This window comes from Melanerpes formicivorus, unplaced genomic scaffold (assembly GCF_026170545.1).
Source record: "Melanerpes formicivorus ecotype bairdi unplaced genomic scaffold, bMelFor1.0.p_v2 SCAF_10, whole genome shotgun sequence".
NCBI lineage: Eukaryota > Metazoa > Chordata > Aves > Piciformes > Picidae > Melanerpes > Melanerpes formicivorus.
The window spans coordinates 11,361,618-11,377,153 of record NW_027142362.1 but is presented as its reverse complement, the minus strand read 5'-3'; the positions used below and the strand labels follow the sequence as shown (position 1 = coordinate 11,377,153).

Genomic DNA, 15,536 nt, shown 5'->3' with positions numbered 1-15,536 from the left:
TGAAGGATCCTACTCCAGAGCAGAGGGGTGTGCCTGAAGGACACCATGATCCTGTGGACAACCCACACTAGAGAAGGCTCTGGGCAGAATCTGTGGCCTCATGGAGAGAAGCCCATGCTGGAGCAGGTTTTCTGGCACAACATGCAGCTCTGCAGGGGACCCAGAGTAGAGCACTCTGTTCATGAAGGACTGCACTCCATAGAAAGGACCCATGCTGGACCAGTTCACAAAGGGCATGGGAAGTGTGTGGGAAGAACCCAAGTTGGAGAAGTTCATGAAGAACTGTATCCTGTGGGAAGGACCCCGTACTGGAGCGGAAAAAGAGGCTGAGAAGTGGAAGGGAATGTACAATGAACTAACTGCAGCCCCCATTCCCTGTCCCCCTGCACCATTCAGGGGGAGGAAATAGAGAAGTTGGGAGTGAAGCTGAACCTAGGGAAGACGGGAAGGATGACAGGAAGGTGATTTCAGATTTGTTCTTATTTGTCATTATCCTACTCTGATTTGACTGAGTCTGTTTGATCTGTGACAGGAATTGCTGAGCGATCTCTACCTGTCCTTACCTCGACTTGTGAGTCTTTTGTGTTACTGTCTCTCCCTCTGTCCAGTTGAGGAGACTGAGAGAGCGGCTTGGTGGGCATCTGGTGGCCAGCCAAGGTCAACCCATGTCAACAGGGAAAGAATCCTCTGTGAAACCCCTTCCATCCACTAGACATCTAAAGCAGTCCTCTAGAGCAGCCAGACAAGCAAATTATTATATACTGTGGTACACAGAAACTTCAGTCGTGCACAAGCCATTCATTATGCTTCAGCACTTCATGCTCCAAGCCATCCCTTGCCCCAGACAGCCCACAACATGCCATAAAACATGCAACACAACAAAAACCAAAGGTGAGCACTAGACCACAAAAATCATACTCCATAAAGAGAAAAAAGAAAAGAACAGAAAAGAAAAAACCCCAACCTACCTGGGCACTCTCAAATCCTGTGAAGGATGGTAGGCACTGCTGCAGAAGGCATTAAACAGAGGAAAAGGCAGAAGCTCTACACCAGCTCAGGGTAAAAGAAACCATCTTCAGGAAGGACCTTATTTGAGCAAGATACGGAACAGGAAACGATCAAAGCTACGGTCCTTGGCCAAGTTACGTACGACAAAGTTAAGCAGCACGCAGCGAACACATCGACAGGCTTGAATTTGCTGTACTGGAAAAAGGAGACTAGAGAGGGGAAGCCAAAGAGAAACAGCCATGTGACCAGAGTAATGAACTATTACAGAAAGTAAGAACAGGCATAACTGTCTAGGCACAGGTGACAAATTTTAAACTGTATGGAGGAAAAAAGTGACACTATCAGGCCACACCCACAAAAGATAAAGATAAATCTCTTTCTCTGACTGCAGCAACAGTCACCACCTGCCATGCCACACGTGCCTCAGCAAGCCAATTCAGCCCAGCTGTGCCACAGAGAATGTCCCCACCCTCCATTCCAAGGAAAAACAAAAAAAAAACAGACTACTTTTGCCAGGTCAGCAAAATGCTTATTAGAGAATATTTCATCACTCTTAACCAGCTACTAGCGGAGTATTTGCAAGAGGAGGAGTCTCAGCCAGACAAAGATAATAAGAAACAACAGCCAGAAACTGAAGCAGAAGAAAACTCTTGGAGAAAACACACAAATGTACATCCATTAGAACAATCAGGCTTGATGTGGCCCTGGGCAGCCTATCAAGTTGGAGGTGTTCCTGCTCACGGCAGGGGGGGTTGGACAAGATGACCTTTGAGGGTCTCTTCCAACCTGATGCAACCTGTGAATCCACCTTGATATTGCCTGACCTCTCAATACCTGGAGCCTCAAAACCAAAAAAGTTGGATACCTTTGTGGTCTAACTTCATCAAACGTGCTAATGCAAAAGTCCAAAGGTCATATAAAGTAAAGTTGCTTAGTCTGAGTTTTAAAAGCAAGGAATAGAATAGAATAGAATAGACCAAGTTGGAAGAGACCTTCAAGAGTCACAGCATGTATTGCTGATGTACAGGAGTTTTTTAATACTTTAAAGAAGTGCCTGTGGAAAGTTCCTCCTCCTTTCAATAGTTTGGAAGCCAAGTGAAAGTAAAAATAACAGTTTTGAGCACAAGAGAATAAATGGAAAATTGGCACCCAAACTACCAATGCCAAAATTGAAAACTGCAGCAGCATGGACCCAGAAATGGTCATATTCACAGATTGCACTGGGTTGGAAGGGACCCTCAAAGGTCATCTTGTCCAACCCCCCAGCAGTCAGCAGGCACATCTCCAACTAGATCAGGCTGCCCAGGGCCACATCAAGTCTCCAGAAATGGGGCCTCAACCACATCCCTGGGCAACCTGTTCCAGGACTTTACCACTGTCATTGTAAAGAGCTTCCTCCTAATGTCCAACCTAAATTTACCCTGCTCCATTTTCAAATCACTGCCCCTTGTCCTATCCCTGCAAGCCCTTCTGAACAGTCCTTCCTGTTGCTTCCTTTCAAATACTGAAATATATCCTTCAGTTTTTGGCAGTTAAGTAGCTAGATTCACAATTCCTACCATTTTCCTAGAATCATAGAATCAGACAGGGTTGGAAGGGACCACAAGGATCATCTAGTTCAAACCCCCCTGCCATGGGCAGGGACACCTCACACTAGATCAGGCTGGCCAGAGACTCATCCAGCCTGGTCTTAAACACTTCCAGGGATGAGGCCTCAACCACCTCCCTGGACAACCCATTCCAGGGCTTCACCACTCTCACGGTGAAGAACTTCCTCCTCACGCCCAGTCTGAATCTCCCCACCTCCAGCTTCATTCCATTTCCCCTAGTCCTATCACCACCTGGTAGCCTAAGAAGTCCCTCCCCAGCCTTCTTGTAGGCCCCCTTCAGACACTGGAAGGCCACAATAAGGTCACCTTGGAGCCTTCTTTTCTCCAGACTGAACAGCCCCAACTCTTTCAGTCTGTCCTCATAGGAGAGGTGCTCCAGCCCTCTAATCATCCTCATGGCCCTTCTCTGGACATGTTCCAGCATCTCTGTATTTTGAAAAGCAAGGACCTGTAATGTAGGGTACTTGTCCCTGTGTTAAAAAGGACTTTCATTTTAGTGGAGAGCAGTTTGTTTCAAAGGATTTCTCCCATGCAGTAAATGGTATCATCTTCCTCAAGCAATAGAGGTTGCAATAACATCTTACTCATGTGGCTGCTGCAACAGGAACATTTAGCAAGAATCTGGCCGATGGTAGAAAAACTGCAAGGAAAAGAGGGCAGAAGCCTCACTCAAGCTGAGTTTCAGTGATCAGTCTACATGCCAATCAGAAGCTGGAAGCGAGCCAGTGAACACTGCTAAGACATTCAGAATACCAAACATTCTTCTGAGAGCAAAACCTCAAGAAAGAAAAATGTTTCCCTTTCCCTAACTCCCCAGCAGGTTTGCTCACCCTCTGGGTTGCTATCTGCATAATTACCATCAGTTTTCCCCCCATCTTGCCTACCATCCTGCACTGACACTCAGAATTTCAGACATTACCATCTTTTGCCTGACAGCTCATCCTACAGTAAAAAAAAAGCTCACAAAAGCAGACCGAGGGACACCAGCATATTCCAGACAGCAGGTGTCCCAGCTGGAGGAAGGCATCAACAATACTTATTTAGAATTCCACTCTTCAAAGAACACATTCAAATCCAGAGCAGGGGGGGAGGAAGGTGGAAAGGCAAGCTGGCTTCCGCAGTCGAGTCACAATCAACAGCCTGGGAAACAAGATCAAGAGACACAGCATCCAAGATCGGTCCCTTGAAGCCTCCCAAAGCAGCAAACTTTGCTATCACACCTGTAAACACACAGGGCTTTGCTCAAATAGGTATGACATATTAAGTGAGGTACCTTTACAACTATTAATATTTTATTGAGCAAGATTGGTTTCCTAAAGCACAGAGTGACTGTCCACTGCTTTACAGATCTCTCCTGTTCTGGTTCATCCAGTTCTGGTGTCCCCATCATAAGAAGGGCACAGAGCTGGTGGACCGAGTCCAGAGGATAGCCACAAAGATGATTCAAGGGCTGAAACACCTCTGCTCTGAGCATAAGCTGAGGGAGCTGGGGTTGTTCAGCCTAGAGAAGAGAAGACTCCAGGAGGATCTTATAGCTGCCTTCCAATACCTGGAGAGATTCTACAAGAAGGCTGGAGAGGGACTTTTTGTAAGAATGTCTAGCCACAGAACATGGGGGAATGGTTTCAAGCTGAGGGCGAATAGGTTTAGACTGGATCTTAGGAAGAATTTCCTCAGTACAAGGGTGGTGGGACTCTGGAACATGTTGCCCAGGGAGGTTGTGGATGCCTCCTCCTTGCAACCTGCTCAAGGCCAGGCTGGATGAGGCCTTGAGCAGCCCAGTCTAGTTATGAGGCATCGCTGCCCATAGCAGGGAGGTTGGACTTAGATGATCTCTGTGGACCTTTCCACCCAAAGTGATTCTGTGATTCTCTAGGTCTCTATCAAAGACAGCATTCTTAATTTCAAACTTCAATTCAAATAGATTTGAGAAATAATCCAACAAGCTAAAATAGAAATGTAAAGCTTTGTCACCTGCCCCAGAAAAGCAAAAGCTGATGCATTCAACTTCAACTTAAAGCCAGTGTCTAGTGAACATGCAAGGTGGCAAACAAGAAGGAAATGCAGTTACACCCTTGTACCAATAACACAGCAAAATAAGCCAGCCTTTAGAGAAAGGGGAAGCTGATCTGACATAAAAACAAAACAGGTTTCATTCAACCTCATACTCACAAGCACCAGAAAGTGATGTGGTGCCCAAGAAGTCTGTCCAGCAATCAAGCAACCAAGGAGAAGGCTATTCAAGCTGTTCACCTAGCAGTGGCTACTCACCTAGCACAAACGTTAGGAAGTCCAGGATCTGTTGCCCTGACATGGAGGGCAATGGACACCAGTTGTCAAGTTCTCCTAACATCTCCTGGGCTCTTCCACAGTTGGAAACCACATGCAGATGTTACAAGTTACAGATAGGCCTTCTCACACCCTTTTGACAACTACTTCTGTCCTGTGCCACCTCCATGACTCATCAGGATTTGTTTGCTGTGCTTTCCCTGCAAAGAGCATCCTCATGAAAGAGAACACAAATATGTTGGGGTCTTGAGAACTAACTGCTAGTCCAGCCATTTTTAAACACAGGTCATTCCAACAGACTTTCCTGTTTCACATGGTGCCTCCACTTCTAGATGCTTCCGTTCACAGCCATTTAGCCATTCCTCTGCAATTCCCTACAGGAGTGCCAAGCAAAACATGCATGACTGCAGCAGCATCACAGCAGCAAAAAAAGTGGCTAGAGCAGGAGGGTAGAACTTTTTTTTCCCCCTCCAACCCTAAGCCACCTGAAAGAATGTACAAAGGTATGGTTTAAAGGGTTTTGTGCACAGCAGGTTATTGCCAACACCACAGTTATAGCATTTTTGGGACAACTACTATTCTTTTTATTGAAAGGAGAGATCTCATACTTCAGCAGATCACTGCCTCTACACATGAATCTCAGACATTTTTAGTTCAGTTAGTATTGCAGACTTGGAACATTGGTGCACTGCATCCAGTTCTGGTGTCCCCAGTATAACAGGGACATCAAACTGGTGGAGCAGGTCCAGAGGAGGGACACAAGATGGTAAGAGGGCTAAAGCACCTTCCCTATGGGGAGAGAGTTAGAGTTGTTCAACCTGGAGAAGAGAAGGCGCTGGAGAGACCTTAGAGCAGCCTTCTAATACATGAAAGGGGCTACAGGAGAGCCAGGAAGGGATTTTTCACAAGGGCCTTAGTGATAGAATGAGAAGGAATGGATTTAAATTGGAAGATTTAGACTGGAAGGCAGAAAGAAATTCATTAGAGTGAAGGTGGTAAGACACTAGAAGAGGTTGTCCAGGGAAGTTGCAGATGCCCCCCCGGAGGTGTTCAAGGCCAGGCTTGATGGGGCCTTGAGCAACCTGGTCTAGTGGGAGGTGTCCCTGCCCATGGCAAGGTGGATGGAATTAGCTGATCTATAAGGTCCCTTCCAAACCAAACCATTCTATGAATCTCTGAATGCATTCCCACAAAGGATCAGAAGAGAAAACTTGCAGACAGCCTCAGCTCTTCATCCAACTCACCAGAACAAGGGCATTAAGACAGCTGTGCAAAACACCTGAACAAAAACTTCTTGATGATCTTTGAGGTCTCTTCCAACCTTGGTGATTCTGTGATTCTCTGAAATAACTCATTCCACCAATTCCAAACAAATCTAGAAACCACCCAAGAAGATTAAAGAAGATTTCTCAGGGAGTAACAAAGTAAAATAAATGTATCACCTCAGAGGGGTCCTCTTCTAGAGGGGTAGACAGAAATTTCAATGTGTTTCAGTGAAGTCTGTACAGGAAAAGACATGACTTCTCAAATGAAGAGCTAGGAAAATGAATGCTGCCCACAGCTAAATTGTTTCAGAACATTCTCATTACTCAGAGACATTTTTAGTTCAAAGATATCAAAAATAAGAGGATTAGTGAATAACACAGTCCAAATTTTTCCTAATGACTGATGCACCACCCCTGGCAACATGCAGCTGAACCAGAGGATTAGTCTTGCAAAGCCTTCAGATGAGTACCAAGCATGTAAGTGTAAGGAACTTAATCATCACATATGCAGAAATACTCTTCAGGGCAACCTGAGCCATAGTGTTGCCAAAGCTAACTGCCTTGATGGCTTGTCATTAGAAACTAGACTTAAACACCTGGAAGACACAGCATCACTACAGTTATCATACCTAAAAATGACATTGATTTCTTGCAAGTAGGAGTTATAAGAAGCACTCCAGAGCGCCTGACAGACAAGAATTGTTATGTGGCAGCTGCTCACTTTGGTTATTTTAGGCTGCTATTTTCCTGCATTACGTAGAATATTCCTTCAGAAACCACTGTCTAAAGAGCAAACCCTTGGTCTCCTAAGTGAATTCTGTGCAAACAGCCATTTCTCTCCTCCTCACTTGCCTTTCATTACTGTTTCCAGTGAGTCATATTAAAAGTATTCAGAATGAGGCAAAGATGGTGGTACTCCTCTACTGTCGGCCCCCCCACACCTCTCTCCACCCACTTCTCAGAAAAATATAGTTCTCATGTGCATTCCAAGACAATTCCAGTCCAGACAGCCTCTCCCTGCCAGCTGCATGAGGTCATCAACAAACCAGTACAGGAACTGCAGAGAAGTATCTCCTCAAGTCCAAACAGGAGCTGTTAAGAAACGTCAGATGAAGTGGTGAGAGCTGAACAGCAGCTCCTTCAACTTACAGCCACTGATAATAAAATATGATCTATGAATATTCATGGGTTACAATCTAACATGGGACTTGCAAAACAGCTAACAGAAGAAGAAAGGGGAAAAAAAAAACAAGACAAGTACTCCATGACCCAATTTAAAAGTGGGAACAAAATGGAAATACAAGAAAATAAAGGAAAAAGTCTTGATTAGCTTGAAATAAACAGAGGAGTTCTGTTTATGCCACACGAGAGTAACTTCTGGTATGTCAATCAGTGACCTTCTGACCCACTCACCTGATCTAGAGGGGTCACTTTTGATGGGAATTATATGAGTTATTTTTAGACAAATGCAAGTTCCTGTAATTGTATGACTTGAATTACACATGAAGCTACCAGGACTCCTCAGATGCAAACAGGTTTTTTTCACAAATGAGTTTATTTCTCTCTTGACTCTGCCACTGTAAAAATTCCATCATGCTTCAATATTACAAGTGGTTAAAAAAATGGAAGAAAAGAGGTCTCATTCTACAGTTAGATAATAAAAACAAAGTGTCTCCAAAAAAAGTTACACATTCAAAATGAAACATGGGCAAACCAGTCAGACATCACTCAGAAGTCTGACTTGCTCCCATCTAAGTCTTCTAGCATGCAATACTGACCAGCAGCTATCAATCAGGAGAGCATTATGATGTGATGGATAAAATACAGAATCACAGAATAGTTTTGATTGGAAAAGGCCTCTTAAGAGCATTGAGATGAACCATCAACCTGACACCAGCACGGCCACTAAGCCATGTCCCAAAGTGCCATGTCCATGTGCTTCTTGAACACCTCCAAGGATGGTGACTCCACCTCCTCCCTGGGCAGCCTGTTCCAATGCCTGACCACTCTTGCAGCAAAGAAATTTTTCCTAATACCCAACCTAAAACTCCCCTGGCACAATTTCAGGTCATTTCCTTTCATTCTATCACCTGAAGGGGAGAACAAACAACCCCTACCTCACTCCAATCTCCTTTCAGGGAGTTGTAGAGAGCACTGAGGTCTCCCCTCAGCCTCCTCTTCTCCACAGTGAACAATCCCAAGTCACAGTACCACCAAGGTTGGAAGAGACCTCAAAGATCATCAAGTCCAACCTGTCACCCAGCTGCTCCTCACCAGACCTGTTCTCCAGACCTTTCAACTTTGTTGTCCTTCTCTGGACACACGGAGTGCCTTGATGTTCGTCTTGGAGAGAGAGGCCAAAAACTGAACCTAGGATTTGAGGTGTGGCCTCACCAGTGCCCTGTACAGGGACACAATTACTTCCCTGCTCCTGCTGACCACACCATTGCTGATCCAGCACCCTGAGCACCCTGCTAGCTCATCTTCAGCTGGCTGTCAACCAGCAGCCCAGGTCTTTCTCTGCCATGCAGTTTCCAGCCACTCTGTCCTCAGCCTGGAGCCTTCATGAGGTGGCTGCGGCTCAAGGGCAAGTCCCAGCACTTGGCTTTGTTAAACCTCATACAACTGACCTCAGCCCATCAATCCAGCCTGGCCAGATTTCTTTGCAGAGCCTCCCTACCCTCAAGCAGATCAACACTCCCACCCAATTCCTTCATCCAGATCATTGATAATGAGAACTGTCCCCAGCACTGAGCCCTGGAAAACACCACTTGTGACCAGCCACCAAGTGGAGTTAACTCCACTCACCAGCACTCTCTGGGCCCAGCCAGCATCCAGTTCTTGCATATAGATGCAGGCTCTGTGTATTAGAAGATGAATGCAAATAGAGCTATCTTGAAAAGCTAAAATAAACCCCGTCCTACAAAGCCAGGTTTGCCTCACTCTGGGGAAAAATAAATCAATAAAGAGGGGAAAAAAATAGTTCAGCAATAAACCCCAACAATACTCCCTCTTTACTTGAGGGACTCCAAAGTTACATTACAAGTCTTGCAGTTTAAGATTTACAATAAAGTAAGGGAAAAAAATAAAATCCAACAAAAATCTTCAACTGCAGCCCTGGCTCATACCATCCTCCAAAGGTACTGTGCTAACTCTACAGCTTTGAAAACCATAGGAAACTTGCCTCCATTTAATTTGCAGATTACTTTAAGCAGGGTTTAATGTATTCTGCACACAAGTTGCTCATCTGAGGCATGCTGAGAACTGTACAAAAGTAAATAAGAAAGCCTAATTTTGCTTTTCTCAAACTACTTTACTGGTACCCAGCTCTCTATGGCAGCCCTATATTTAGCAGAAGCTTGCAAGGCACATTTTAACTGAGCTACCCCAAATTTTCCCATTTCAAGTTAATGAGAGAATGGAATCAATACAACTTAATACCTTTCAGAAAGATGTGATTTGCAATGAAGTCTCTTGAGATTAATTCTGTGTAAAAAAGCAACTATCACATTTCCTTCACAAACATATTTAAGATGTAGTGTAGTATTTTAAACAGCCTGCCTTTAACAATAGCTCATTCAACAAGTGCTATCCTTATGAGGGCCTAACTGGATGGACAGATGAAGGGAGGGCAGTGGAGGTTGTCTACCTTGACTTCAGCAAGGCTTTCAACACTATGTCCCAGAGCATGCTCATAGGCAAGCTTTGGAAGTGTGAGTTAGATGAATGGACAGTGGGGTGGATTGAGAACTGTCTGAAAGATAAGGCTCAGAGGGTTGTGTTTAGTGGCACAGTTGCAAGTCTGAAACAAGTGGCTGTTCCCCAGGGATCAGTACCGGGTCCAATCCTGTTCAATATATTCATCAATGACCTGGATAAAGGGATTAAGTGGACCCTCAACAAGTTTGCTGATGACACAAAATTGGGAGGGGTGGCTGACACCCCATCAGGCTGTGGTGCCATTCAACCAGACCTGAACAGGCTGGAGAGCTGGGCAGAAGTGAAGCTCAACAAGTTCAACAAGGACAAGTGCAGGGTCCTACACCTGGGAAGGAATAACCCCCTGCACCAGTACAGGTGAGGGGCTTATCTGCTGGAAAGCAGCTCTGTGGAAAAAGGCCTGGGAGTCCTGGTGGACAACAGAATGACCATGAGCCCTTGTACCCAAGAAGGCCAATGACATCCTGGAGTGCATCAAGAAGAGTGTGGCCTCAAAGGACTATTTACAAAAAGACTTCTCAGTGAAGGAAAAAAGTAATCTTGGGAGCAGGCTATGAACTCAAGCCTTTCTGCTCTCACTTGTGTATCTTAATTATTAAGCTAAGGAATCTGTTCCCCTCCTGGTCATTTAATCTTTAACTCTTAGACAAAGTGGTATGGCTTCAACTATAAGAGTCAGGAATTCCCACTCACATATGTATGAACAGCCTGCAGGCCACTAAACAAACATGAGCTGAGGGTTGGAAAAGAGGTATCTGAAGATCTTCAAGTAGACCTTCCACTTAACAAGTGCTCTGACTGACAATGTGGATACCAGGAAGACTCCAACACCACTACTTGCATTTTGAGTATGACACAGCTCTTGCTTCATTCTTCACAAAACGCGTTAGCAGCCACTGGGGATTAGTTGAAACATCTAAGGGCTCACCCTGAGACAAAACAGTGCAAACATCTTCTTTCTGGCAAGGTGCAGCAAAATCAAATGCCCAGTTACTCAGCCTCATGAATACCAAGGCAACACTCAAAGATGGATATAAATGGCCAAGAAACTAAAGTCAAAGATGATTTATCTGAAGAGTAAGTTACCATGATTAAGCAAGAGGTTAATGAAAAGATTAAAGCTTTTGCTGTGTTTGGTGGTTTTGCCTGGTATTTTTTTGCAGACATAGGCATGGGAGGGAAGACTTAACAAGCACCTAGGACAGAGTTCACTTGGAGGCCAATGACAGAATGAGTCCACATGTGATGCACCTGGGGCTCCTTCAAACACAGCCAATGGTTATAGTGCCCTGCCACCCAGAATTTGCTCCTAAAGATTTTGGGATTCAAAGTGAAGGAATTATTTTGATTTATAATCAGATCTTTCTTACTGCTTCAAACCTCATCCAAACCCGTACAGACAGAAAAGATTAATCATATACTAGTAGCTAGGCAGCCTATAGTAGTGACAACTGTTACAAAGACAACAGTATAAGCTGAGTGCTCCCTGCCCCTTTCAAGATATACTATATACGCTTGGCAAGGCAACATAAACTACTGAAATCCTGGTATGAAGTCCTTCATTATACCCTGCAAGCAGTGACCTTGTTCAAACTCAGCATTTCCTGCCCAGTAAAATCATTACAGCAGAACATACCTGTCTTGCTGGGGAACACTTACATAGCTTTATCTGAAATTCATCACCCAGCTAGTGGAAATTAAAGCTTTCTAGCTTTTCATCCATGTAGTCAGTTGGAGTACAAAGGAAAACTGAAGTATTCAGTGAGTCATGGCAAAACATGCTTTTGACTATTTAGAACATGCTTTTATGAGTGCTCCATGGCTTTCTATTGCTCTAGAAATCATTTTCTGCAGTGTACATACTGGCTAGATTGCCTAGATCCTTGTGGGAACAAGGAAATTCTAAGTTCACAATACATTTCCTAACTAGTTACAAAATGCACACAATCCATTTCCTGACTAGTTACAAAATGCAAACTGAAACACTGGTCTTACTTCCCAAAGTGTTGGGGCAGGGGGAATCACCAATGCAAACATTACCTCACCTCTTTCTATAAGAGAATCGGAACGCACTGGTTCGGAAGGGACCTCTAGAGGTTATCTAGTCCAATATCCCCCTGTATTAAGCAGGAACATCCACCACCTCCCTGGGCAATCTGTTGCAGTGTCTCAACACCCCCAGAGTAAAGAACTTCCTCCTAATGTCCAATATAAATCTGCCCTTCTCTAGTTTAAAACCACTGCCCCTTGTCCTAGTGCTACAAGTCCTTGTAAAAAGTCCCTCCCCAGCTTTCTTGTAGCCCCCTCCAGGTAGTGGAAGGCCACTATAAGGTCTCCTCAGAGCCTTCTCCTCCCTAGGCTGAACAGCCCCAACTCTCTCAGCCTGTCTTCATAGGAGAGGTGCTCCAGCCCTCTGACCATTTCTACTTTAACCTTGTTCTTGAAAACCCTACCTTTGGTCTCAATCTCAGCCTCCAAAAACATTTCACATTTCAAGCCAATTTATACAAAGCCATGAAAAGACCCAGCTGTCATGAAGGGAGGCAGTACACAAGCTGGTCTGTCTCCTTGCTATTTTCTCCATGTACAGCAAAAAGCATTGAAGAGTTGCAAAAATATTTTTCTAACACCAACAGTAAGAGTTTGTGCATTCATTTGTAATGTTGTCTCTTTTTCCTTGAGTGGCAGAAATACAGCATCCACTGTGTCTGATCATACTTTCATTAATTCTCTGAACTAAGACAAACAGCATGCCTACACGCTTATTCAACTTGAAGATAACACAAAAGCTATGCACATGCTGAGGGACAGGAATAGGATTAAAATTGTTTCAAGATATTAAAGATCAAGAAAAGACAAATTTGGCAGGACCAAGTGAAAGGAAGCTATGACAGCCTTCATAAACACAGGACAAAGAACCAGCTTTCAGCAGCACACCTTCAAGGAAAAAAAGGTGGCAACTCAGCAAAATTCAACTATGTTATGAAAATGTAGATACTTGCACACCTATCAGGCCACACAAAATAATCCTTGTGCTCTTAAAGGATGCCTGTCAATGCCTCTGTTGGAAAACTTTCCTCTGTTTTCACAGTGCACTTTCAGAAAGACATGGAGTGAGCAGAGAGAAGTCAGAACAATCCAGAGAAAAGTATTACAGATATGTTAACTAGGACCCAGTGTGAAATATGCAAACAATGACTTTTCAGTTAAGAGGAAGAGAATAACCCATTCTTCGTGCCCACTGGTAAGTGGCAAGGTAAAATTACACACAAATACATACACAATTCAGATAACAGGGTGAACCCAGTTCAGTGCTGGGAATACTGGAGCACTAGAGCTACAGAGTCCTTCTCACAAAAGGTCTTCAAGAACACGTTAGATAAGCACATCGGGGGTCAGCAGGTTTGAGGTTATGTTTCTTTGACTTTTGTGTTTGTTTAGTTTTCAGTTTGTTTGTTTTTTTAAATAATTCTATACAATCACTAAGAAACACATGCAAGAGGTAAGATGCATCCAAATTATTCTCATTGCCAAGTATCACAACATCTTTCAAAGCACCAGCAGTTTCCAAACCACTTATTTTTACCTCTTTGCTTCCTCCAGATGACAAAGATATTCATAGGCTACATTCTGGCGTCGTCTTTCATCCATTTCCTCTGCTGTTAATCTCTCATTATCCAAGACAGCTGCAAATAGTGAAAACATTCTCAGGTACTTTATGATTGAACAGGTACACCAAAAATCAGATCCAATCTTTTCCACAAAAGCTCCGCACGGGTTTTGCTTCAGAAAAATGAAGAACCAAATACACCTGTTCTTTACAAGCAACGACAAATAAATTCCTTATCCTTCCTTCCTTATCATATAAACTTGCCACCTCCTCTCTGGTTTCTCAATCTGATTGTGATCTAGCTTCTTCAATCCCCCAAGTTCTCAGAAACATTCCTTAATTTTCCTGTTTTCTTCCAGCTTTGCCTTGCTCTTCCTCAACCACACACCAGTGACATGTTCCTCCATCTATCCTTCAACTGCAATAGGCAAGGACAACATATGTCATACAATCCCTTCCTCACCTTTATAGTCCATCTCTAAAAAAATACAGAAATGTTACACTACACACAATCCTCATCTGGAAGGGAATCATTTAGATTCCCAACCTGAATGTCAGCTTCGGATCAAACAGAGGACCTAGGTATATTCGGGTATATGCCTAAATACTCCAAATTCTGTGTTTAAAGCCTCGATGATAAAGCTTGTTCTTTCCACTCTTGAAGCTATATAGCTCATCCATGCTCTCATGTTAAAAAAAATAAAAATCCACAACTGTTCAGGGTTTATGGACTAACCTGACAAATAGGAAATCTCATACCATTATTAATCAAAGGTTATCTTACACCTACAGTGCCTTTAGCAAATACATGGAAGTGATGAGGTATCAACTACAGCACTTGGGGTCAAACAAGATCTTACTTCAAACTGCAAAAGGTCTCTCAGGAAACAGTGTGGAGTACTACAAAAGCATCTTTTTGATTACACTAACCCCACCCAAAGTTGCAAGACTTGAAAACTGTCCCAAACCACAGGGTGACGCATACCAGCAAGCAAAAATTGCCTCGTCTCCTGATTCCCCAGCTCAATCCTTCCTTCTTACTTCAAGCTGAGTGTCGAGCACACACCCGCTCCGGCAGCACTCCACCTGCCGTCACCTCTGCCCACCCCAGCCCTGCGCCCCCTGCCTCGGGCAGCATCGCACGGGCTGAGTGTCGCTCGTCCCCGATCCGCAGCACCGCCTTCTCGCTCGCCTTTGCTCATTTTTGACGAGATACTGTAGCAAAAGCCAGCACGTATCTCGGACACCTTGAACTAAAGCCTCTCTCTGCACAGCAATAGTCTGACGAGGAGGCGGAGGTGTCCGATCGGAATGTGCGCTTTCCCCGGCAAGTCAGGTGGTGCCGAAATACGCGGGAAGGCAGAAGGCCAGCACGGCCGCGGCGGCGGCCCGGGACCCCGCGCTCGTCTCCAGCCGGGACGCTCCCGCTGCCGGGCGCCCCCGCCCCGCGCTCCCCCGTGCCCGCGGCGGACATCTTGGGCGAGGCACGGAGCCCGCCCACGGGAGGCGACGGCGGGAGACGCGGAGGACACCCCTACGCTGCCCATCCACCGCCTTCTCCCAGCACTCTAACACCTGGAGAGGGGCGTCAAGCATGGACGGGTTCCCGCGCCCCACGCCGCCCAGCCTGCCTGAGGCACGGCGGGCCGCGCCACGGGGCCCGTGCAGAGATCCGGCGGAACCCACAGCGCCCGCGGGTCAGTACCAGGGCCAAGGGCCCGCGGCTTCCCCCGCACCGGCGGCGCTCCAGCCTCCACTCCCAGCACCAGCTCCTGGAAGGGACGGGCAGCGCCGGCCGGGCAGGGCGTCTCAGGGCTGGGCGTTGCTTGGCGGCCGCGCGGATCCCTGGCTCCCCGGTACTCACAGCCATAGTGGGGCCGGGACATGGCCAGTCCGTCCATCTCCTCTGCCGCCATGGCGCTACGCTGGGCCAGGGCCGGCCGGGAGCTGGGCGCGGCTGTTCCTCTTCCTGCCGCACCGGGTGTGGCGGGGGAGGAGCCGCCGTTCCACGCTCGTCCCCTCTCCCGCTGCGGC

General features: G+C 45.6%; 1 protein-coding gene across 1 annotated transcript in view; it reads right to left on the bottom strand.

Annotated features, from left to right (window-relative positions):
- IQGAP1 (IQ motif containing GTPase activating protein 1) overlaps positions 1–15,479 on the bottom strand; it is a 67,977-nt gene extending 52,498 nt beyond the window's left edge. Inside the window, exons 1-2 of the mRNA XM_068143676.1 lie at positions 15,367–15,479; positions 13,479–13,578 (exon numbers count right to left, since the gene is read on the bottom strand). Coding sequence (XP_067999777.1) covers positions 13,479–13,578; positions 15,367–15,418 — 152 coding nt within the window. The 5' untranslated portion in view covers positions 15,419–15,479. The remainder of the gene's footprint in view (positions 1–13,478; positions 13,579–15,366) is intronic.
- Positions 15,480–15,536: the final 57 nt, after the last annotated feature.